This window comes from Mus musculus, chromosome 4, assembly GCF_000001635.26.
Source record: "Mus musculus strain C57BL/6J chromosome 4, GRCm38.p6 C57BL/6J".
NCBI lineage: Eukaryota > Metazoa > Chordata > Mammalia > Rodentia > Muridae > Mus > Mus musculus.
In genome coordinates, this window is record NC_000070.6 from 14,784,072 (window position 1) to 14,809,484 (window position 25,413).

The window sequence follows — 25,413 nt, forward strand, 5'->3', positions numbered from 1 at the left end:
AATGAATATTTCGAATTATATTTTAAAAAATCCTACTTTTCCAACTTGTATGCAACCTTTTCAGTCCTTTGTGCATTTGCCACCATCTCTCTTCCCCTTTCCTAAATTTGAGTCACTTCACTAAATGACCCACAGATTTTTTTCAACCCTACTTGTGGCCAGACTTGAAGTAAATGTGCCCATTTCGTCTTTGGTATGGGTACAGGGCCAGCACCCTAGTGTTCACTGATGCTTTGGGACCTTAACATCTCGCTGAAACAATCTGTAGCAACATTTCTTTGTAAACACAGAAGAAAAAAAGGACATGGAACTTAAGAAGAAAAATAAAACCCACTAAGTAATTAGTGGAAATACCAATGGCTAGCATTTCAATAGAATATAGTTTATGCCAAACAGCATGGTTGGCAGTCTTGATCCCTGTCTAGTGTGGTCCAATTGTAGCCCTGGCTTTGCAGAGAAAGAAATCTGAAGTCCATGCTATGATTTGTGATGAAATAAATGACTTACTTATGGTCTGTCCTATACTATATTATTTAACTGCTATTGCTCAAAGTGGTCAAGCATATACACATTACACATTGCTCATGCATACACCAGGTACACAATTTTCTTGTATTGAATGTAAAACTCTCATCTGGAAATTTTATTCTATTTTTGAGCAGCTTTTACTATAATGCAGTATGCAAAGTACAGGTTTTGAATACTGTCTACTTTATGATCTAAGAAAAGTCACTCAATTTTCTGAACCTCTAGTTTTTCTTAAAATGAAAATAATGGTGTCTATTATTCTCCTTGAAGTTGTTTTAAGGACTACAGATAGAACAACTATTGGCGATGAGAGCAACTATTTACCATTAGCTATAATTGTTCACACCCAGAAGACATGCACCATCCTTTAAAAGTAGCAGCAGATTAATAAATACACATACACATGTTGACAGCTACGATGACTTTCAGTTTTTAAGCTTATGTGTTATCTTAATAATTTATAACTCTAACTCAACTTTTCACATATTTCTATAATCACAGCCTCTTTTTTTATAAGACATTGGGGCACGGAGCTTAATAAGACATGATTGAATTACAAACATATACTCATTAACCATGAGAGTTAGCTGCAGGAGTCCCATGTGTAAGGAAGGACTCAGGAGTATCAACACCATTCTCTTGTCCAGGTCAACAGTGGCTCCCGGACATAAACATTCTTGAGAGCACTTGCTATCCCACCATCAGCTTAGTCATTAACTCTCTAAGTACAGGCTAACGTTAGTAACAGGGACAGTTCATAAACAGCAGTCCATTTTCTCCTAAAGTTTGACCAAATTTACAATGCCATAATGTTTTATAAGTTTTAAAAAGAAAAATATCTAATCGAAACTAAGAGGTAATTGAACATTTTGAAACGGAATCAGTGGTTCTCTGCAACCCTTTAAGACAGTCCCTCATGTTGTGATGACCCCCCAATCATAAAATTATTTTGTTGCTACTTCATAGCAGTAGTTTTGCTGTTATGAATCATAATGTAAGTATCTAATATGCAGTATATCAGATATGCAACCCCTGTGTAAGGATCCTTTGACCCCCAAATGAGTCGTGACCCACAGGTTAAGAAAACAGTGCTTGAGAGGAAAATTCTTGTATCCTTTAATACTTACAAAGCAATAGATTCTATTTACTGAATTAAACCTAAAATTAAAGCATAAAAGCTGAATTTTTGCTTACACACATACAGTACTTTTAAAGTGTCACTTGTAATAGAAACTTTAAATGCTTGATTTTGATAGGGCACCAATCCATTAGAACTAACTACTGGCTAGAACAGCTAGATGGTTTCTATCGAGGATGTATAGTCTCTCTATATATTTTCTCTCTTCTCTCTCTCTCTCTCTGCTAAGAATGGCATTAGATCTACTTTTAGAAAGTTGCAAGTATATATTAACTATAGTCACATTACTTCATTTCAATCTCTCAAACTTATTTTTATTTCATAACAAATCTGTACCCCTTGATTTATTCCCTAGTATATCCCCCGCCCCTGCCAAACCCATGTAACTACCATTCCATATCTGTTTCCAGGAGTTGAACATTTCAAATGTAATGGAAAGTAATTTATATAACACATGGTTGGGGGGTTAAGATGGGTGGTTTTAGAAAGGATATTGTTTTATTGTCTGTCTGTCTCAGTCCATTCATCCATTTTTAAAATGAGGTCTCTTGTAGCCTAGGTTGACTTAGAACTGGCTGTTTCAGAGAATGACTTTGAACTGAGACCGTTCTGCCTCTATAAGTCCCCAAGTGCTAGAATTACATAGGATCTAGCCGTTATTAGGCAAACGTCTTCTGATGTCCACTCATTGCAGTTAGTGTGACTGTAGAGTTCATGTGCTGTCAAGGTGGCAGGACTCCTTCCTTTCTAAGACTGAATGACATTTCATTGTAACACACAGACACACCTTTTCCTTATTAATACACTGATAGAGGTTGCAGATGCTTCTGTGTCTTGGATGCCATGAATAATGCTACACAAGGAACATGTGGTGCAGATGTTTCTTCTCATCATTCAAACTATTCCTTCTGTGCACACACACAGAGTACGACAGTTGGATCATAAGCCAGTTTGAGGTGTTTTTTTTGTTGTTGTTGTTTTTTGGTTTTTTTTTTTTTTTTTTTTTTGAGGAAGCTCTACAGTGTTTTCCACAATGAGTATACATCGTATACAAAGGGCCCCCTCCCCCACCCCTTTCACATCCTCACCAACACGTGTCACATTTCACTGAACTAAGGTCATTCTAACATATGTAAGATACATCTCATTTTGGCTTTGGTTTGCATTTCCCTGCTAATTAATACTGCTCAGCATGTTTTCAGAGGCATGCTTAGCCCTGTGTGTCTCTTCTAAGAAAGTTCAATTCAAAACCTTTACTAGGAGATCATACAGTACCACGTTACACAGTACAGTACATGTATGCTTAATTAAACAGAAATTTCTACTATAATCACAACCTTGCAAAAAAAACCCATAACTTTACACACACACACACACACACACACACACACACACACAAAATCTGCAAGTACATCTGTCCAGGCACTGGTTCAAAGTCGATGGCCCCAAACCTTTTTCTTAGTTCTTTTTGCTAAGCCAAGGGTTGTTTTATCACAATAATTTATAAAATCTTATTTTGCTGAAAGTTATATATAGGAATATGTATGTGTATGTGTATGTGCATGTGCATGTAACAGCAATGAAAAGAGGTCATGAAATTGAAAGAGAGTAGGTGGGAAAATTGGGAGGATTTAAAAGGAGGAAAGGTGAGAAATGATGTAACTATGACTTCAAAAACAAAAGAAAAAGCTACTTCCCCTTACTTCAACCTCTTTAAGAAGTTTCCTGTAGCATGAGTATTCCTTTGCAATGTCTTTCCAAACAAATGTACTAGTCTTTGGCTAATAATCTATACATTAGGCTGGTGAGTGCCAGAAACCAAGGGCTTTACTTCACATTAGCTGGTAAGAGCCTAGTAACTGTGCCAGACTTACAACAGGTTCAGCAAGGCCTTCTTTTCCCAACCCCAACCCTGTCTTCACTTCTCCTTCCCTCTCTCTCCTCTGCTAACCTTCTACTCCCCTCTCCTCCCCTCCCCTCTCCCCATCCCTTACTTGTCTTTCTGCTCTCCTTTCACCTTCATCCCAGGAGTGAGCAGAATTATACTGATTCTCCAACACTTTCTTGCACACTTTGTTTTCTTATGTAACTTCTCATACAGAGTAGAAATAGAGGTTTATTTCCCAACCTTGAACTCCTATATAAGAAACATCACTACTTTATGAACAGCAAACGATATACAGCCATTAGGCTGAAGCATTCAGAAAGCACACTAAAGATACATCAACAGAAACCTAACTTCAAGTCAGTTGGGTTCAAAAACAGTATGATTTCTTCTTCAACACCAGCACTGAGCTGAGCCAGAAGAAATTGAAGGGAGTAACTGAGGTCAAAATATATACTCTCTCTTAATACAATAAGAAAACATAAGAGAGGCAGGAAAAGAAGATAAAATCATGTTATCTATCTTTGGAGTTTCTTTCCAAGGAAGAATAATTTTGTAGCAAGTAATGTGTTACTATACAACTATTAGTCAATTATAAAGACATACTACAGACACTTTCTTTCCTTTTATTATTAAATTATTTTATTTATTTACATTCCAAATCTTGCCCTCCTTCCTGGTCCCTCCTCCCTGAGTTTTTCACCTCCTCCAACCTTCCTTCTCTTTGCTTCTGAGAGGGTGCTTCCCCACCAACCCACCCATCCCTACCAGCATCCCCTTCCCCTGGGGCATCTAGTTGCTACAGGATTAGGCGCACAGTAGAGTCAATCAACATGAGCTTAAAGTGCTACAGAGGGCAGAGCTAGAAAAGTGATGCCAGCCCTTTGGAGGAGCCCAGAATATCATGTGTGGATTCTAGACATTGAAACAAGAAGCTGTAACATTGATGTTGCCTTGGAGACCTCAAGATGTTTGAGATACCAGAGCCATGGGCTATCTGCTAAGGAAAGTTGCTAAAAGAGAGTGGAACCAGCCCAGGAAAAGAAGTTTGTTGCCATCAATGAAGATGAAAAAGGAGTTGGAGATCTGAAGACCACTTTAAAAAAAAAAAAGATTTACCTATTTATTATATGTTAAGTACACTGTAGCTGTCTTCAGACACACCAGAGGAGGGCATCAGATCTCATTACAGAGACCAGATCTCATTGTCTCCGATTGAAAGTTATATATAGGAATATGTATGTGTATGTGCATATATGCATGTAACAACGATGAAAAGAGGTCAGGAATTTGGGAGAGAGAAGGCAAGTAATGCAGGAGGCAGTGCTCCAGTACATATGTGCTGGGGGCCATGGACCAGCCCATGTATGCTCTTTGATTGGTGGCTTAGTCTCTGGGAGCTCTGAGGGGTATGGGTTAGTTCATACTGTTATTTTTCCTATGGGGTCAAAATCCCCTTCAGCTCTTCGATCCTTCCCCTCGTACATAGGGTTCCCCAACCTCAGTCCAATGGTTGACTGTAAATATCTGAATCTGTCTCAGTCAGCTGCTGGTAGAGTCTCTCAGAGGACAGTCATGTCTATAAACTCCTGTCTATAAGGACAAAATGGCATCAGTAATAATGTCATGATTTGGAGCCAGTGAGTGGGATGGGTCCCAGCTTGGGCTGGACTGGATGGCCATTTTTTCAGTCACAGCTCCATTTTTATCTCTGCATTTCTTTTAGACAGGAACAATTCTGGGTCAAAAATTTTGAAGATGGGTGAGTGTTGGACATAAAACCATACCAGGAAGTTTGGTAAGGTAGAACAGGTCAAGACCTGAGACTCAGTGGGCACACACCTAAGGCTTAGGTGACTCCCAGCTCCCTGCCAGACTCCTGACTTGGAACACGTGCTATGCTTCTCCCCCAAAAAGAAATGTGTCCTGTGGTCATGTAGGCCCAAAACAGAGTTGTCCACGCCAATGAGGTACTGGCCTCAATGAGGTAGAGGCCTGGAGGGCTTAGCCAATAAGCTTCCCTTCCCAGACATTTCTCCCTGCAAAAGGTATTTAATCTCAAGCCCACCCTGAGAAGGGAGTATGGTACATTATATATCCATTTTCTGCCATGAACAGCCAATAAACTGTTTGGAACTATGGACTGTCTTTTTTTCATCAAGAACCACAGTGGGGAGCCATGAAGAAGGCCTTTGCCTTCAGAGCCATACCCTACTCCCAAAGAAGGCCTCTCTGCACTCCTAGCCACAACCTCCACCAAGCCTGCCTCAGCCAAGAGAGGAAAATTCACCCCAAGAGAGAAGCTGGAGCTCCCATCCCCTCCCTGGCCCCGGGCTCGATGTAGTCTCCAGCCTATGGGCTCCCATTCGGTTCTCTGCTCTTCCAAGACTCACAGCGATGCCTGGTTGTCCTAGAGTCTGAAAAGCCCACAGCCTCAGCCTTGTCACAGGCCCAGCTTTCCCACCCCAAAGCAGTACCTCGATGCTTCCCTACAGTCCAGCACCTGCCAGCAGCATGGGATAAACACAGTCAAACTCCCTTGTTCAGCTTCCCCCACCACACAAGAGCCTATGGGTGGGTGGCCTCATGCTTCAACTCGGGGCCATGTCTATCTTCTAGAGGTGATCTTTTTAGGCTCTGTCTCCCAACTATTGGGCATCTCAACTAAGGTCAACCCCATTTAGACCTGGAAGCCACTCATATCCCAGGTCTCTGGGACTTTCTAGGTCCCCAACTCGGTCCCTGCTGCCCCCACTGCTGCTGCATATTTTCACTCATTCTCCTGGCCCTCTGGGCTTCTCTCCTGTCTCACCCCATACCTGATCCTACTCCCATTTTCTTTTCCACCTCCCCTCTCCCACCCAGGACCCTCCGTCCCTCTGCCTCTCATGATTATTTTGTTCCCCCTTCTCAGTGGGATTGAAGCATTCTTACTTGGGCCTTTCTTGTTTAACTTTTTTTTTTTAAGATTTGTTTATTTTATATATGTGAGTACACTGTAGCTATCTTCAGGCACACCAGAAGAGGGCATCAAATCCTATTACAGATGGTTGTGAGCCACCATGTAGTTGCTGGGATGTGAACTCACGACCTCTGGAAGAGCAGTCAGTGCTCTTAACCGCTGAGCCATCTCTCCAGTCCCCTTGTTTAACTTCTTATGGTATGTGGGGAATATTATTGGTACCCTGTACTTTTTTGCTAATATTCACATCAGTAAGTACACACCGTGTGTGTGTGTGTGTGTGTGTGTGTGTATATATATATATATATATATATATACATATATATATATATAAAATGTGTGTATGTGTATATATATACACACATATATATACTTTTATATATACCTTTATATATATACTTATATATATACATATATACTTATATATGTATGTGTGTATATATATGTGTATATATATATGTGTGTGTGTGTATGTGTATGTGTGTGTGTGTATATATATATATGTCTTAGTCAGGGTTTCTATTCCTGCACAAACATCATGACCAAGAAGCAAGTTGGGGAGGAAAGGGTTTATTCAGCTTACAATTCCATACTGCTGTTTATCACCAAGGAAGTCAGGACTGGAACTCAAACAGGTCAGGAAGCAGGAGCTGATGCAGAGGCCATGGAGGGATGTTCTTTACTGCCTTGCTTCCCCTGGCTTGCTCAGCCTGCTCTCTTATAGAACCAAGACTACCAGCCCAGAGATGGTCCCACCCACAAGGGGCCTTTCCCCCTTGATCATTAATTGAGAAAATGCCTTACAGTTGGATCTCGTGGAGGCATTTCCTCAACTGAAGCTCCTTTTTCTGTGATAACTCCAGCTATGTCAAGTTGACACAAAACTAGCCAGTACAATTGACCCCTTGTCAACTTGACACACAAACACATCACTAGTAAGCCTCAACCCTTACATTCTTATTCATCCCCAAGATCTAAATAATTTTAAACGTCCCACAGTCTTTACATATTCTTAAAATTTCAACTCTTTAAAATATCCATCTCTTTTAAAATCCAAAGTCTTTTTACAATTAAAAGTCTCTTAACTGTGGGCTCCACTAAAATACTTCCTTCAAGAGGGAAAATATCAGGGCACAGTCACAATCAAAAGCAAAAATCAATCTCCAACCATCCAATGTCTGGGATCCAACTCACGATCTTCTGGGCTCCTCCAAGGGCTTGGGTCACTTCTTCAGCCATGCCCTTTGTAGCACACGTTCGTCCTCTAGGCTCCAGATGCCTGTACTCCACTGCTGCTGCTGCTCTTGGTGGTCATCTCATGGTACTGGCATCTCCAAAACACTGCATGACCCCTTCAGTCCTGGGCCATTAATTGCAACTGAGGCTGCACCTTCACCAATGGCCTTCCATGGCCTCTCACAGTGCCGAGCCTCAGCTGCTCTTCGTGACCCCTTCATGCCTTCAAAACCAGTACCATCTGGGTGACCCTTACACATTACCAAGTCCCGCTGCAGAAGGAGTACAACCTTGGCTATCTCTGGAACACAGCCTCTTTGTGCTTTCAGAAAACACTTTCCAGAAGATGTCAACTCAACGATGCTGGTCTCTTCTTAATCACAGCTAATTTCTTAGCTCCAGCTAACCAGCATCAATAGTCCCAGTAATGCAAAGTTTTTGCTTTAGTAGTTCTGGTATCTTGTTAATCACAGCTGATTCTTCAGCCCCAGCTAACCAGAACTACAGAATCTTCACAATCAAAACAGCAATAACCCTGAAAAGAGTCTTTAATTTTCCCTCTGAAATTTCACAAGCCAGGCCTCCATCTTCTGCACTGTTCTCAACATTATCTTCCAAGCTCCTACACAACATCTGACAAAGCTCTTAACAAATGGATCTTCAAGCCCAAAGTTCAAAGTCCTTCCACAGTCCTCCCCAAAACATGGTCAGGTTGTCACAGGAATACCCCACTCTGCTGGTACCAATTTGTCTTAGTCAGGGTTTCTATTCCTGCACAAACATCATGACCAAGAAGCAAGTTGGGGAGGAAAGGGTTTATTCAGCTTACAATTCCATACTGCTGTTTATCACCAAGGAAGTCAGGACTGGAACTCAAACAGGTCAGGAAGCAGGAGCTGATGCAGAGGCCATGGAGGGATGTTCTTTACTGCCTTGCTTCCCCTGGCTTGCTCAGCCTGCTCTCTTATAGAACCAAGACTACCAGCCCAGAGATGGTCCCACCCACAAGGGGCCTTTCCCCCTTGATCATTAATTGAGAAAATGCCTTACAGTTGGATCTCGTGGAGGCATTTCCTCAACTGAAGCTCCTTTTTCTGTGATAACTCCAGCTGTGTCAAGTTGACACAAAACTAGCCAGTACAATATATATAAAAAAAATGTGTGTATGTGTATATATATATATATACACACATATATATACTTTTATATATACCTTTATATATATACTTATATATATACATATATACTTATATATGTATGTGTATATATATGTGTAAATATATGTGTGTGTGTGTATGTGTGTGTGTATATATATATATACTTTTGAATCTGGATTACCTCACTCGGGATGATAATTTCTAGTTCCATCCATTTGACTGTAAAATGCATGATGTCCTTGTTTTTTTAACAGCTGAATAGTATTCCATTGGGTAAATAACTAACATTTTCTGTTATCTATCCTTCAGTTGAGGGATATCTGAGTGGTATTCAGTTTCTGGCTATTATGAATAAGGTTGCTATGACCATAGTGGAGCACATATCCCTGTGGTATGGTAGAGCACCTTTTGGGCATATGCCCAGGAGTGGTATATGGGTCTTCAGGTAGAACTATTTCAAATTTTCTGAAGAACCACCAGATTGATCTCCAGGGTGGTTGCACTGGCTTGTAATCCCACCAGCAATGGAGGAGTGTTCCTCTTTCTCTACATCCTCACCAGCATGTGCTGTCACTTGAGTTTTTGATCTTAGCCATTCTGATTGATGTAAGGTGGAATCTCAGGATTATTTTAATTTGCATTTTCCTGATAACTAAGAACGTTGAACCTTTAAATGCTTCTCAGCCATTCAAGATTCCTCTGTTGAGAATTTTGTTTAGCTCAGTACCCATTTTTTAATAGTTTTATGGATATTTGGAGTCTAACTTCTTGAGTTCTTTGTATATTTTAGACATTAGCCTTCTAACAGATGTAGGGTTAGTGAAGATCTTTTCCCAATCTGTAGGTTGCCAATCTGTCTTATTGATAGTCCTTGCCTTATAGAAGCTTTTCAGTTTCATGAGGTCCCATTTGTCAACTGTTGATCTTAGAACCTGAGCCACTGGTGTTCTGTTCCCCTTGTGCCAATGAATTCAAGGCTCTTTTCCACTTTCTCTTCTATTAGACTCAGTGCATCTGGTTTTATGTGGATGTCTTTGATCCACTTGGACTTGAGCTTTGTATAAGATGGTAAATATGGATCAGTGACATGAAGGGGTGTTTCAAATATACACGGGACCTAAATATTAACTACAACATGCGCAGACCAGGATGATATATGGAGGCTTACTGAATTGAAAAAGAAAGATAACCTGTTGGTCATACAGGCATATACACAGTTTTATTTCTAGAAATCCAGAGGCAGCAGCAGACAAGGTATGGGAAAGGGAAAAAAAGGTGAATGGGAGACATGAGGAGGAAAATAGGTTTCAGAAACCAACCAAGTCCACTTTAGGATGATTGTCAGTGACATCCTGGACTGACAGCATCCAGTAAAACCAGAGGACAATCAGCTTAGTTAAAGGCTGGACAATGGAAGTCCTGGTGGAAAAAAATTAGGTGCGTTTGAAAACTATGTGACATTACTCTGAAATAAAATGAAGCCAGTATAATAAAAAGATGCAAGAAGTGAAGGATTAAGTTTGGCATATACACACATACAATACATATATATATATATACTGCAGAATTCTCTGAGGCAAAGTAAAGGCTTGATAATGGTTATGTAAATGCTACAAAGCTTTAAAAGGTAATGAAGCCACCAAGGCAAGGCCAGAGTGGACTGCACATATTGGTGCCAGCAGCGCACACAGTGGGGAGCAGTGGGAGGCTGTGGCTACTGAAAGCTCTAAGTGTGCCATCATGCTGAGTTGAAAAGATAACTGTGCAGAAACTAAGCTTACTATATAGGAATTTGAAAGATAGTAACTGAAATGGACACGCCAAAGAGTAAGTTGAGAGTAACTAAACATGGAAGTGAGGATGGGAACTGAAAGTGTCATAAAAGATAATTCTAGTATAAGCCTTTAAGCAATGAGTTTTCTTATAACAACATGCAAACAGAAACAAATTCAAAGAGGAAAGCAAAGCACTTCATGGTTTTCAGTGAGAGCTCAGAAAATCATCTGTCCTTTAGAGAAGTGTGAGTTCCCATCTTATAGCTGTAACTACACCATTTCAAGTTACTACTAACTACTATTGAATATTATGATTTCATAAAGGTTAAAAGAGGCCGTGTGAAAATGACAGATTTATTCTTTAACTTTTAGTAAGTTGCAGTGACTGAGTTGTCTAAAGGCTCTTTCGGTACGGACTGTGAAGAAATCAACACAAGTAAAACTGTTGCCTTGCGCCCACTTAACCTCAAGATTTTTAGCAGCTGCAGTCAGACATTACCAGGCAGAAACGTTTACCATAAGCATCTGGGACTCAGCCATGTCACCTGCTTCTCTTTAAGAAGGGGACTCTGTATTTTAAACATTAGCCATCTCCTAAAGGCTGTTTTAGGGGGAGAAATTCCTTTCATTTCCTATTCCTATCAACCCTCCTCTGCACTTGAAGTCCCAGCCAGTTCTAGGAAATGCCTCCTCAACACTCTAAATGTGTCTTAATTCCATATGTAAAGACTTCGGGACAGTCCCCCTAGGGAGGTGGGCACAATCTTGCCTGAATCCTCAAAGCCTACTTCCAGATGTGAGCCCCAAGGTAGAAAGACTACTACTAGACCCAGGCTTCCAACCTCTTTCCAGATGACAGCCTGAAGGAAGATGAGCAAAGATCTAATTCTCATTCCAGATGTGGGCCAAAGGGCACAGGAGTAACTTGCAACATCTTTCCTGCCATGTGTAATGCCCTAAGCTAGAACAGCTACTCATCCCTCTCCAACAGCACTCCATATTGTCTCCAGAGAGCTAATTCTCCAGATATTAAAGTGTCACTGCTCCATCATCACTTACGACTTTAATCTATTTTCTATCTTCAATCCCAAAAGCTCTGAGGTTCCTCACCTGGGTCAAGGTCCTTAGCTCTGGGCATACTTTGGAGATGGAATTATTTTGAAGGTCTAGAGTCTTCAGATTAGGTAGTTTTTCCAGTGTCGAGGGCATCTTGGTAATCCTCTTGCCATTCAAAGTCAGGATCTTAGTGTTCTTGCCACCCTTCAGTGCTGTTACCAATAATCTTTCAGCCATGATTTTTGAAGAGGTGACCATTATGGAGGAAGAGTTATTATATATCTTTAGAATATGTAATCGCAGAATTGTTCTGTCACACATGCAAAACCACTCCCCATTATGATGAAGCTAGGAGGTAGTAGGTGATTTCCTAAGTAGAGGGGGGAAATAGTCACTGCAGGTTGGACCAGAAGCATACAAGACAGGGCATGCTGAAACAGGTTTATCCATGCCAGACACATGGACAATATCAAATACTGAGATCATATCAGGCAACTGGGCCAGCTTTGGGACTCTTCCTCCAGTTTGAAATGAGGAAGGCTAAACATCTGGGGGGGGGGGGGAAGTAATACTGAAGCCTTGGGGTTCATAACAGCATCTTATAAAAGGAGGGACTAACTCATTAATCATACTTGGAGTGGGTGGGACATCATCAGCTCAGTCTAAAAACTAATAAAGGGAGAAATGAATCAAGCATCTATTACACTATTGTAATATAAACTGCATGCCACTATATTCAAATAGTTCATAGTTTTTATTCATACAGAAATTGGAGCTAATAAATGAATTTTAACAAGCCTTAGAAAACTCATCATTTCTCCAAGTTCTAATGAAATACAGGAACTCTGTTGGTAGGATTAAGGTTAGTAGCCCACTAATCCGTTTTAGCCACTTACAACAGAAAGCATCACGTGCAATGAAAGTAACTGATGGTGCGCAGCAGAGTGCAGAGGAAACCTCATGCAGAAAACCAACCCTACATCTAACAGTAGCTTTAGGCTAACCAACACATACAGAAATGGGAGGCCCAGAGAGCTGAAGTTACCCTCAGTCAAATCTGTAACATGGAAAGCTTTACAGCAGCGGCTCTCAACTCTCCTATGCGGCTGTAATACACTCCTCATGCTGTGGTGACCCCATCCATACAACTATTTTCATTTCTACTTCATAACTATAATTATTCTACGGTTATGAATCGTAATGTAAATATTTTTAGAGACAGGATTTCCAAGGGGGTAGTGATTGATACACAGGTTGAGACGCAGTGCTCTATAGGGAGAAGTGAAATGAGGTCTCAGCAACTGCATGATGAAAAATAAAAACTGTTCTGAAAATGAGCATTAAATAATAGCAAAAGACAAAATACAACCTGTGCACCTGGACAGATTGTTCATTTCAATAAACACAGCAACCAGTCAGAGAAATGTATTGATGGGCTGGTTATGATAGTAATTAACAATAGGACTTGTTTTACATGTATTCAACATTTAGAAATGCTTATGGAAACTGGAGGACGTAGGGGAAGCAGCAGGATGGACACAATGTTGATAATTATTGACATTATTGATGCTGAGTAACAGGCATACAGAGGTTTTTAATACTAGTCCTACTGTTTCGCAGGTGTGTTGAAAATGACAGAAAAGGATGCTATAGCCTTTGACCTTTGATCATTAGAACCCCGTCTGTACCTAGATATGAGGAGGCTTGGAGGCACTTTGATTAGACATATTGCAAACTTAATTATGACTGCCAAATATTTAAATACTATAAATGATACATATAATCTACCAAGTTTTCAGAACACAACTCTAGTGCAAGAAGTGACTATAAGGGAGTAGATGAGGAAGTTAAAAGGCTCTGCTCTCAAAGAAATTACAGTCCAGCTGTAGAAAACAAATCATGACAATGATGTAAATCTATGTCCAGCAGGTGAGGAGAGTTGCTATGGGTAAAAATAAAACCAGGAAAGAGAAATAATTTAATTATTATTAAATCACTGGGTCACTGGGAAGTGCTATTGAAGCAAGAAGTTGCCAACATAAGATCAGCGGGTACCATAGTTCTGAAATAGGAAAAGTAACTTTACAACAGTATAATAAACATCACTATCATCATAACAAGACGGCTCTCAACAGTGACTTCCAGTTGCTACTATAGAGAAAACCATCTCTATAGATAAAAGCATTTTAATTGATAAAAAGGCTATGTATGAACTGCCTTTTCTCTTTCAACCCTAGTTTTGTAAGAAAAACTATTACGACTCTAATCAAAATGTCTGCAGGGCTTTATTCTTAAAGGTCTTATTCTGAGGGCCCAGAGAGAAGGCTCGGTGGCCAGGACTCAAGTTTGGTTCCCTGAATCCATGGGCTGCACTCATGACCATCTGCAACTTCAGCTTTATATAATCCAACGTGCTCTTCTGAACTGAGGTCATCTGCACTTATATGCACATGCACACGCGTGTGCACACACACATACACACACAAAAATAAAAATTGAAATTTAGAAAAACTTTCTCCCAAGATTGTATAAATCTTTCCTCTGAAGACAGGCTGGTTAAACAACTTGTTGCACAAGTATGAGCTCAGATCTCCAGAAACTAGGAAACTCAGGGTACACTTGGTAGCTCACCTGCAAATCCAACTCTGGAAAGGCAGAGACTTGGATCCCCACAGTAAGTTGGCTAGCTAAAATAGCCATGTAGATCCTACATCAATGAGTAAGATAGAGAGAAGTAGAGTAAGACTCCCAAAGGCAGCTTTGTACTTCTACATGAGCGCACACATGGGCCATCTCACATATGAACGTGAATACACACATGTACAGATACACAAGGAGGAATCTTTTAAGCTGTGCCACCATCACCTATAAGTGACTATTGTAGGTCCAGAATCCTACAAGATGGTACCCAAATCATCTAGAAAGGAAATGAGGGCGCTGTTACCCGGTCCTGGTTCCTATTGCTCTGACCAACCATACTGTAAACTTTGATTCCTTCTTCTGTAACATAACAGGTAATCAATAGAATAAACCCAATCTACTCTGGTTATCTATTGCTGTGAAACCACCATACAATGATTTAAAACGTGAATTTATTCACCAGTCTTAATTTGGTCCAAGCTTCTATCTGCTCCCTTTGATGACCACCGTGACAGCACAAAGGCTACATAAGCACAAATCATCTGAAGGTTCACCTTCCTGTATCTTGCAAGAGATGCTGACTGCTGACTCCGAGTATGTGGCCTGGACATCTCAAGATAGATTGTATGGAGGGATCATTACCTCCATGACTTAGCCTGAAGTCATGGGGCATCACTTCTAGATTGTTAACTTTAATCAACAATCTTTTGATTAGAATCAAGTCACTGAGATCTGCCCACATTTCAAGTGAGACAGATTAAATTCTACCTCTTGGCAGCAAGTGAGAAAAACAGAATTAAAGCCATAACCCATCCTAATCCTTTTTTTAAAAGTTTTGCTTACTTTGAACATGGTATATAGATGAAGTTGTATGACTGGATTCTGAGGATAACATCTGCAAGGCATAGCCATTTAAAAGCATAAACCATTACTTAATTTTGACTGCTAAATAATATTGTTATATTTACCTATCAATTTTTACGAATCATTTTATCTTCATGAAGGGCATTTGGGTCTCCCTGGTTTTGGCTCTTAGAATTAACATTGAGGAATTAAAGGTGTAACATTTCATTTAACCAGGGTATACACTTAGGAGTAGGATCATGACATCATACAGTAGCAGTACATATACTCTTTTGAAACATTGCTACACTGTATTCCATGGTGTTTGTACCATTTTATTGTGGTAGACACAATCCTACCAACCAAGCATTAAGGTTTATTTTTAATTTAGCATTATTCCTTTCTATCCAAACTGACACAAATCCCTTTAAAAACAAAACAAAACAAAACCCAACTTCAGTGGGTCTTTCAAGTTTTTACCACATTGTGTCAAGCAAGATCTCCACGGCTGTCCCCAGAACGTGCAGTCTCTGTCTTGGAATTCCTTTACACATTTTTTAGTATATGTAGTAGGTGTGAGAACTGCCACAGTATGCAATGTGGAGGTCTGACGCCAACCTGTAGGAATCAGTTCTCTCCTTCCACCATGTAAGATCCAGGAACTGAACTCAGGTCCAACTTGGTGACAAACACCTTTACTTGCTAAGCCACCTCATCAGTCCTCTATCTTGGATTTCCAGGTGAAACTGCTATGGAATTGTACCTTTAAGATTATAGCCATTCAGTTGGGATCTTTGATCTTCCTAGGTTCTAAACAAAATCTACATATCATCAGCATCATGCACTTCAGCTTCTTCGATTTGCTCTGTCTGGAAAACATTTCTCACTCTGAGCATCATTTGCTATCTGGAGAGACTAGGTGTAATAGCATTTTCTACAGAAACAGAACTGATTGAATGATACGTGGGATTTATTAGAGGGCCTTACAGCCTGTGGTCTGACTAGTCCAATAATGGCTGTCTTCCAACATAAGGTCCAAGAATCCATGTTGAATCTTGTTCAGTAGGTCCATCATGAGACTGGATATCTTCAGCATACGCAGGAATCCTTTAGAAGTAGGCTCTAATACAAGTAAAGAAATGACCTTGACAGTGAGATTGAGGTCACACAGGTTAAAAAAACAAAAAAAGCTTCCTTCTTCCTTCTTCAATATCCTGTATGTAGGCTGCTATCAGAAGGTGTGGCACAGATATGAGGTGAATCCCCCCGCCCCACCTCTATTGATCCACAAGGAAAATCCCTCACAACTGCACCAAGTGGCTTGGCTTTTAACTTACTCCAGATGTTGTCAATTTGACAACCGAGTAGAGCCATTAGTTTTACTGTTCAAACTCCCAAAGGCATGCTCCCTTATATTTAAATTTTCTTCTTGATCATCTCTCATCTTTTACTATCATCCTGACAGCATTTTTGACAAAATATTTAGAAACCCTTGGCTAGAGCATGCATTGGTGAGATAGGCTCATTTCTGGCTGTTAAGGCAAATTGCCGTACTAAACTTTCTGCTACACGGGAGCTAGCTTTCCCTTAGCTTGGTATTTTCCTCTGCTCTCTAACCCTTCACCAATAGCTTCCTAGTATGACCTAAGTCTCCCATTAATAGTCTATACAGGACTCTTATAAGCCCACTCCCAAAAGAATTTAAATAAGAAAATGAGCCCAAAAGTAGACATTGTGTACAAAATGGAATTTGTTGTGTAAACCTAACCTCATGTATTTCGGAGCCCCTGGAGCCTATTGCTTCTGTGACCAATGCCGTGCCTGCCCTGAGAAGCTGGAGATGTGACAGAAGCTAAGAGGAAATGCAAGCTCAGCATGAATATACTGCAATTAAGCCAGCGAAAGTGCAAAGGCATGTTGTGCCTTATCAGGTAGGCCGATCTAAAGAAACAGAACCGGGGCTGGTGAGATGGCTCAGCGGGTAAGAGCACCCGACTGCTCTTCCGAAGGTCAGGAGTTCAAATCCCAGCAACCACATGGTGGCTCACAACCATCCGTAACGAGATCTGACTCCCTCTTCTGGAGTGTCTGAAGACAGCTACAGTGTACTTACATATAATAAATAAATAAATCTTCTAAAAAAATAAACTATAAAAAAAAAAAAAAAAAAGAAACAGAACCAAGCAACTGTGTATGTGATACACATGGGGATTTAATAGATCAGCTTATACATTAGGGGCAAGGCAGTCTAACAATGTTTGTCCTCGAGATGAGGACGACGAGGTCAGGGAGCCACTCAGTTTATGGAGGAGGACACCTCAGCTGTCCCAGTGTGGCAATGGAAGCCTGGAAGCTCTCTGGAGCATTGCTGGTATAGAGTTCACACAGGAAGGTAGAGAAAATTGGAGTCTGATGGCAGAAGGGAGCCTCAGCGAAAGGAGCAACATCCACACTAATGCAGGCTTGAGCTGCAAATGCAGACAGACAGGGCTGTTTCTTGGGTACTCATTCGTGGAAGTGCCACCCGTGCTGAATGCAGCTCTTGCCCCTCAAAATCCTCTCTAGAAACGTCCTCACAGATGTGCTCAGAAGTACGCCTGTAAAGTGGTTCTGAATATGGTCAAGTTAACACTCAAAATGAACCATAATATTAGCCCCTGCAATAACTACTATTTCCCAAGCTGTAGCGCAAGACTTCTAAATTTCGTGTGTAATGGTGTCTTATAGCCAGAAGTGCCCTGATACTACAAGGATTTTGTGCAAAAACCCTAGCTTTGCTAACTTTGTTCAGCACAATCCCACCCTGCTATCATGTTTGTACCTGTCCCCTTCTCCTCCCACTTCTAACGACAGAAAGCCACACAGCTTCTCACCTAGACTGTTTTATATCTGCACCACAGTCTCGGATTCAACCACTGCTGACGTTACACATCTGTCTACTCAACCTTCTTATCTTGGATAGTGCTGAGGACTGAACTCGAGGCTTCACACATACTAGGTTAGCACTCGACCGCTGGACACTCCCAACATCAACTACATTTCTGTAACAAAATCTATACATCTGCTGTAAAATAGTCCATGGCCCCTCACTGCCTGTCAGTTAGAATATCCCCAGGAATGGGCTAAACATATCATATCAACAGCAGGCCACTCCTTTTACAGCCCCTAGGACAGTGTTTGTGATGACATTAAGCACACCTTTTGCTCATGCTATTCATTTGCTCTGCACTAAGGAGAATACTTTCCAAAGCAGACTTTAAGCTCCACTTAGCATTTTGTATCTTCTATTTTATGTTCTTTTCTTATTCTTCCTTGCTATGATATACTAAGTCGCAGCTGAACGACAATCTCTAACAGCGTAACTGACAGAGAAGGCACCCAATGGCTGTTCATTAAACTTGGCTGAACAATCAAAAATGAGGGCGCACCAAGTTTAAAGCATCAAAAGACTGTACTGTTTTAGAGACAAAGAAGGATAAAGTTGAGAAGTCAGGTCAAAATGAACCATAACGTGGTTCACATATATGTGGGAAAGATCATGACTGTAGTTGGTCTTTTGCGGGTATATTAGATGACCTCTTATGGTATGGAGGGAGAGGGTACGTAGGAAGGTATCTGTCAAGACAGGGCAGTTGTGAAAGTCCAGGTTTATAGACATTAGAAACCTAGAAAATGGAATAGAAAAAGACTTGAGTTTGCTTTTTCACATTCTTAAATTTGGACCTGTGTCTTAAATACACCCCTATGTGTGGGCAGCTACAAATGAGAGGGTTGCTGAACTGCCTGCTGCAGAGCCTCGTGGAATGCTGGCACTGGGAGCTTTCCCAGCAAGAAGAAATCAAACCATTTGGCAAGAAAATTGAAAAATCATCAGCTTTTTAAAACACCAGCCTGTGAACCCAGTACAGGACCAAGAAGCTAAAGCTGGATGCTAATCCAGACCAGAGTTAATGACTTACTATGTGAACTTCAAGTCAGTCAAACTGGCTCTATCTCCTGTCTCATCAGTAAAACAACAAGAGGGAATACGAGTCTATTCCACAGAGACGCCTGGGAAATAGCTAACTAATGATTATAAACGACTCTGGAAGTACAAAGTGCTAGGAGAATGCTCAATTATGTATCCTAGAATGTCAAGGACCTTAAAGTGAAATAACTATTTATTTCACTGATAAAGAGAAGGCTAGTTGTACTTACTAAAATACTATGATATGAAATTATCTAGCTAATTCTGAATGTAACAAAGGCCCCTGTGAAAAACTGACAGATTTTTGAAAGCCAGGAAAATGCATGAAAAACCAGGAATTCATAAATACAGATTATGAAAGAAACCAATGCATTTACTTGACTTGTTTTGGCAAGCTTATTTTGTGATTAAAGTGTGGTCTGGGACTTGGGTAAAAGTTTTCAAACTAGCAGATGCTTCATATGCTCAAAACGGCTACAGTAACTCTCTGTCCTATAATAAATGGACCCCGTTTCTCTTGGTTCACTTTTTAAAGCAAATGTGGAAATAGAAAGTTTGTATTAGGGCCCTGTACGGCCACAGGCCTGCCTTCTGGTGAGAACCTTACTGATGACTAGTCATGTGGCATGGACAAAGAACTCTTTAAGTCTCCTCCTCTTAGCTTTACAACAGGCATGAAAACACCAAACCTGGCACTGGGGGATGAACAAGACCACGAGTGTAAACTAGTTAGCACAACTCCGGGAACAAAGTGAGTGTTCAAGAAAAGTTCATTAGCTTTTGTGCAATTTCATATACACAAATAAACCAAGATCCCCACTGTTATTTAAACACTGAGATGTAAGCACTACTCAGCCGACACAGTGGTTAGCACATGCACACCACATGCAGTACCTGCCTCCCTGCTGCCATCCATGGGACAACATCCCCTTCTTTATTCCTCTTTTGTTTAATGTGCTCTTACTATGTCTGGTCTAGAACTCTCTATGTAGACCAGGCTGGCCTTGAATTCACAGAAATCCACCTGGCTCAGCCTTCTGAGTACTGTGCACCACCACACTTGGCTATCTACTTCCTCATCCATCATGACTTCACTATATTTATTGGATATCTGAGTGCCTAGGTAGCCCTTCTTACACAAGTTCAAATGAAAAGCTAAATAATGACCTGTCAGAAACAGTGCACAAAATAACTTGCCATGGGTTAGGAGACTGGATCTCTATGAGCAGTTCATAAAATTTAGAAGACCATGTCACTGATGAAAAATAGAGAATTATCCAGTTTTATTGCTAAGTGTCTTAGTCAGGGTTTCTATTCCTGCACAAACATCATGACCAAGAAGCAAGTTGGGGAGGAAAGGGTTTATTCAGCTTACAATTCCATACTGCTGTTTATCACCAAAGGAAGTCAGGACTGGAACTCAAGCAGGTCAGGGAGCAGGAGCTGATGCAGAGGCCATGGAGGGATGTTCTTTACTGGCTTGCTTCTCCTCGTTTGCTCAGCCTGCTTTCCTATAGAACCCAAGACTGCCAGCCCAGAGATGGCACCACCCACAAGGGGCCTTTCCCCCTTGATCACTAATTGAGAAAATGCCTTACAGTTGGATCTCATGAAGGCATTTCCTCAACTGAAGCTCCTTTTGCTGTGATAGCTCCAGCTCTGTCAAATTGACACAAAACTAGCCAGTACACTAAGTAAGGTAATTTTTAAAGCTTCATCCTTAAGTACAAGCGGCATAATTACATAAATAGGGACTTCTTAGTTCCTCTGATAGAGAATATAGGCTTTAAGCAACTTTCCTCAAGTACATGAATGCATCACATCACATCTTTTGCCAATGGGACCGGATTCCAGAGAAGGAATTTAATTATTATGTATTGAGATGAACTGCTCTAAAATCTATTTTTAAAACATACAGATAGACACATCTTTTCTACTGAATATTTAAAACATTCAAACAGATACGCACATATCTTCTACCAAATATTAAAAACATACAAATCAGAAGGAACTAGTCAATAAAGGGATGGAGGCAGAAAACAAAACACAGAGATAAAACCAAAACCAATCAATTCCTAAACATCTACAGAGGCCAATGATTGGGAATAAACAATGCAAGCGAAACACAGGAAGGAATGGCTTACAGTAACGCCAGGACTGTGGCTTGGACACTGGACATGTCTGATGGAGACAAGAAACACAAGTTAGCTGACACTAAGCAGACTGCCTGTCCTCCTACAACAGACAGCTGCTACCAGCTTCCCACAGAGTCCTGCCAGGAAACCCTGGCCTGGCAGCAACAACCCTTTGAAGTTATTTTTTTCCCTTGAAAAGGTGAAAACAAGAATTTTAAAGTGAAATCTCCTTGTTTTTAAACTACCAACTAATCTTTTCTTTTAAACAAAGTTAAATCACTACATGGGCCAAGCAAAATATAACTGCTGTATTCAGCACACCGACTTCTAACCTACATAGTTTATTTGCTGAAGTATCAGCATCCTCTCTTCTACCACAGTCCACGAGACAACCCCAATCACTTCATCCTACAGTATAAAAACAAGGAGAGCCAACTCTCAACCTATAAACTGAGGGAGAAGATCACAACAGCAGGGACTGAAGAACTCAAAAACAACCTACTTTTAACATGGTCCTCTTATCTCTTACAAACTCATAATCTGGAGTTCAATTCATCCCTTGGTAGTACTGTGCTGGCTGAAACGATAAACACGGGTGATACAGAAAAGAAGTCACAAGAGACTCTGATTTAGCAAATTAACACTTCACCAGCCCTCTGCAGAGACAGCAATGTATTTCAGTAAGTTACATTAGCCAGCCATGCGAACTGATGAAATAAAACAACTATAAAGGCTGTGTGGTACATGTGAGTTCAGAGGGCAACGTGTGGAATCAGTTCTCTCCATCTGCCTTGTGAGGTACAGAGACCAAACTCCTACCTTCAGACTTGGTGATGAACACTTCCTCCCAGAAGCACTATAGCTTATCTTCACTGGCCCCAGAAACCTTCCGTGAGAAGTCTATCAAATAGCTTTTAATACTTATTTAATCTATACGCTCCTTCTACTTTGAAGATTAAAATCAGGCATTATCTTCATTGATAAAGGTAGAGTAACAGTTACATGCTACAGGCTGAGGCTCATTTGAAACTGTGGATATTGGGTTCTTCAGAATTATGGACTGTTTGCTTACACACCATCAGCTTGAGATTGAGTCTTGTGTCTAAGTATGAAACGTTCTATGCTTCATATCTATCATACAGACCTTCCATAGTCCAAGTAATTTTGTATAATATTTTTTCAAGTTTTTGTGCAGGAAACTTAAAAGTCAATGGTATAGCTTTTTCTATTTATAGGGTCAGTACTCCAGGTTCTAAATTTTGGAATAATTCAGATTTGGGATTCTCAGACTAGGGATACCTGAAAAGGGAGAAAAGAAAATGCTCTCGGGTTGTTCCCTTTTCCCTCTTCAATCACCAAAAGACCTAGGGCAAGGTAAAATAGAAAGCATTCTCTTCATGACCAAGCACAATTCTCTCTCTACTCACAGCTGCCATTTATTTAATGACAAATTCTCAAAACTGTCCTCTCAAATGATATCCAAAGACACTTGGGAAGCACTTAATAAGCACCTAGTAAGCTAAATCTTTTTTTAAAAAGATCAATTTATTTTATATATATGAGCACACTTTCGCTGTCTTCAGCCACACCAGAAGAGAACAACGAATCCCATTACAGGTGGTTGTGAGCCACCATGTGGTTGCTGGGAATTGAACTCAGGACCTCTGGAAGAGCAACTGAGCCATCTCTCCAGCCCAAGCTAAATCGTTTAACAGTAGTTAACAAGAATGGCCAAGAAGCACCTAAAGATGTGTTCAACATCCTTAGTCATCAGGGAAATGCAAATCAAAACAACCCTGAGATTCCACCTCACAGCAATCAGAATGGCTAAGATCAAAAACTCAGGCTACAGGCAAGGATGTGGAGAAAGAGGATCACTCCTCCATTGCTGGTAGGATTGCAGGCTGGTACAACCACTCTGGAAATCTGGTGGTTCCTCAGAAAATTGAACAATTCTACCTGAAGACCCAGATATACCACTTGGGAACATATACACCCACCCATCCATTAGAAAGTCCCAGAAACCAGGGATGACAGAGGCTCCACCATATCAGTAGGGCATGTGCTCCACTATGTTCTTAGCAGCCTTATTTGTAATAGCCAGAAGCTGGAAACAACCCAGATGTATCTCAATTGCTAAGTGTGAATGTTTTGATTCCACTTAGAACGGAGAACAAAATAATCACAGGAGGCAGAGGAAGGGAGGAACCTGGGTGGAAGAGGGGAAAGGGGGAATAGGATTAGGTGGGAAGAGACAGGAAAGAAGTCCAGAGGGCCAGGACAATGAACAGAAATGTTTAACAGTAGGGGATGGGGATCAGGGGAATGGGAGGTACCGGGGGACCACTAGAAAGTCCCAGAAACCAAGGATGCTAGAGGCTCCCAAGACCCAGTGGGAATGACATTAACTGAAACGCCCAACACCAAGCAGATAGAACCTGAAAAGACCACCTCTAGTAGACAGACATGGCCCCCAGTTGAGGAATTTAGCTACCAATCTCAAATATTTTAACCCAGAATTTTTCCTGTCTAAAGGAAAAATGGACAAAAATGGAGCAGAGACTAAAGGAAAGGCCATCCAGAGACCGCCCCAGCATGCGATCCATCCCATTTAGACACCAAACCCTGACACTATTGCTGATGCAAGCATGCAGACACGGCCTGGTATGGCTGTCCTCTGAGAGGCTCTGCCAGCACCCAAGACAGATGTAGATACTCACAGCCAACCACTGGACTGAGCCCAGAGACCCCAATGGAAGTGTCAAGAGAAGGACTGAGGAGATGAGGGGATTGCACTCCATAGGAAGACCTGTGCTCCCAGGGACTGAACCTCTAACCAAAGAATACACAGGCTGGTCCACGGCTCCCGCTACATATGAACCAGAGGACTGCCTTACCTGGCATCAGTAGGAGGGCAGGCACTTGGTCCTGTAGAGGCTTGATGCCCCAGAAAACGGGGATGTTAGAAGGGTGAGGCAGGAGTAGATGGGTGAGGAGCACCCTCTTAGGAGCAAAGGGGATGGGGATGGGATGAGGGACTCATGGAGGGGAGGCAAGAAAGGGGAGAAATTAAGAATATTAAATTCTAAAAAAGAAAGAGAAAAAAAAAGAAGTTATTTTTAAGCACTTAAACTAGGGGAAAATAAACACATGCAAGTAACTAGTTCCCAGTGTGTTGGCACTAGAGTCATCCACTAAGCAACCTAGCATGGGTGTGAGGATCCAGAGACAAGTGCCTAAGAGGGGTCCATTTGACTGTGGAAAGCAGATAAACAACGGTGAAGCAGGAAAAGCATTTACCTCTGAATAAAAGCTCAAAAGTTCCCGTGAGGTGAGAAGGGCAGGTGTTCAGCGAGGAGAGAACAAGAGTGGGTGTCGAGAGGGGGAGAGCCAGGGTGTGTTCAGTGATTAAAGAATAGGGTGGGTGGTCAGTAAGAAGAACCAAGGCTGGGTATTCAGTCAGAGAAAACAAAAGTGGATTCAAGGGAAAGAACTTATGCTACCAGAGCTTAAAGATAGAGAAAGATTTTAAATAAGATAAAATAAATAAATTAAATCAATACAGGAAAAAACATTTGCTCTACTAATGTTAAAAACTAAAGTTATGAAACTAGCAATTATTATCAACAATCAAGTGATTTGCTTTTTCACGGGTTCATGACAACTGCACCAAGGTACTAATTGTGGGCAGGTACCAATTTGTAGAGTCCAGTTGACACAGATGTGCCTTTCACTGATGCCCTTCTTTAAAAAAACAAACAAACAAAAAAACAAACAACCAAACCAAAGACCCTCATAAATATTACACAATGTTTTTAGAACTTTCTGATCCAAAATAAACATTCATTGATCAATGTAGCCCCAAGCTTCCACCTTATTTCTTCTAAAAGCAGTAGCCTAACTGGCTGCTACCTTATTATCCCTCTTTACTTTGGGCATAATGATATGCTCATGCATTTATTGAGAGGCCCTTAAGAGCAAGAATCTGTGATTGTAACATTCTCAATATGTGAGGAAAAACAACAAAGGCTGGATAAAGCCTGAAAGCAAAATGAGTTCTACTGCTAAATCTGAAAATTGTTAAACAAATG

General features: G+C 40.9%; 1 protein-coding gene across 4 annotated transcripts in view; it reads right to left on the minus strand.

The window, feature by feature from the left end:
* Positions 1–24,308, minus strand: part of Lrrc69 (leucine rich repeat containing 69) — a 184,758-nt gene extending 160,450 nt beyond the window's left edge. For 2 of the 4 annotated variants that reach the window (XM_030253831.1, XM_030253832.1), the window contains exons 1-2: positions 24,220–24,308; positions 11,792–16,342 (exon numbers count right to left, since the gene is read on the minus strand). In XM_030253831.1, coding sequence (XP_030109691.1) covers positions 11,792–12,058 — 267 coding nt within the window. In that variant the 5' untranslated portion in view covers positions 12,059–16,342; positions 24,220–24,308. Of the gene's footprint in view, positions 1–11,791; positions 17,383–24,219 lie in introns of those variants that run through there. The other 2 variants (XM_006538295.4, NM_028499.2) reach the window with 2 other exon arrangements.
* Between the last annotated feature and the right edge of the window lie 1,105 nt (positions 24,309–25,413).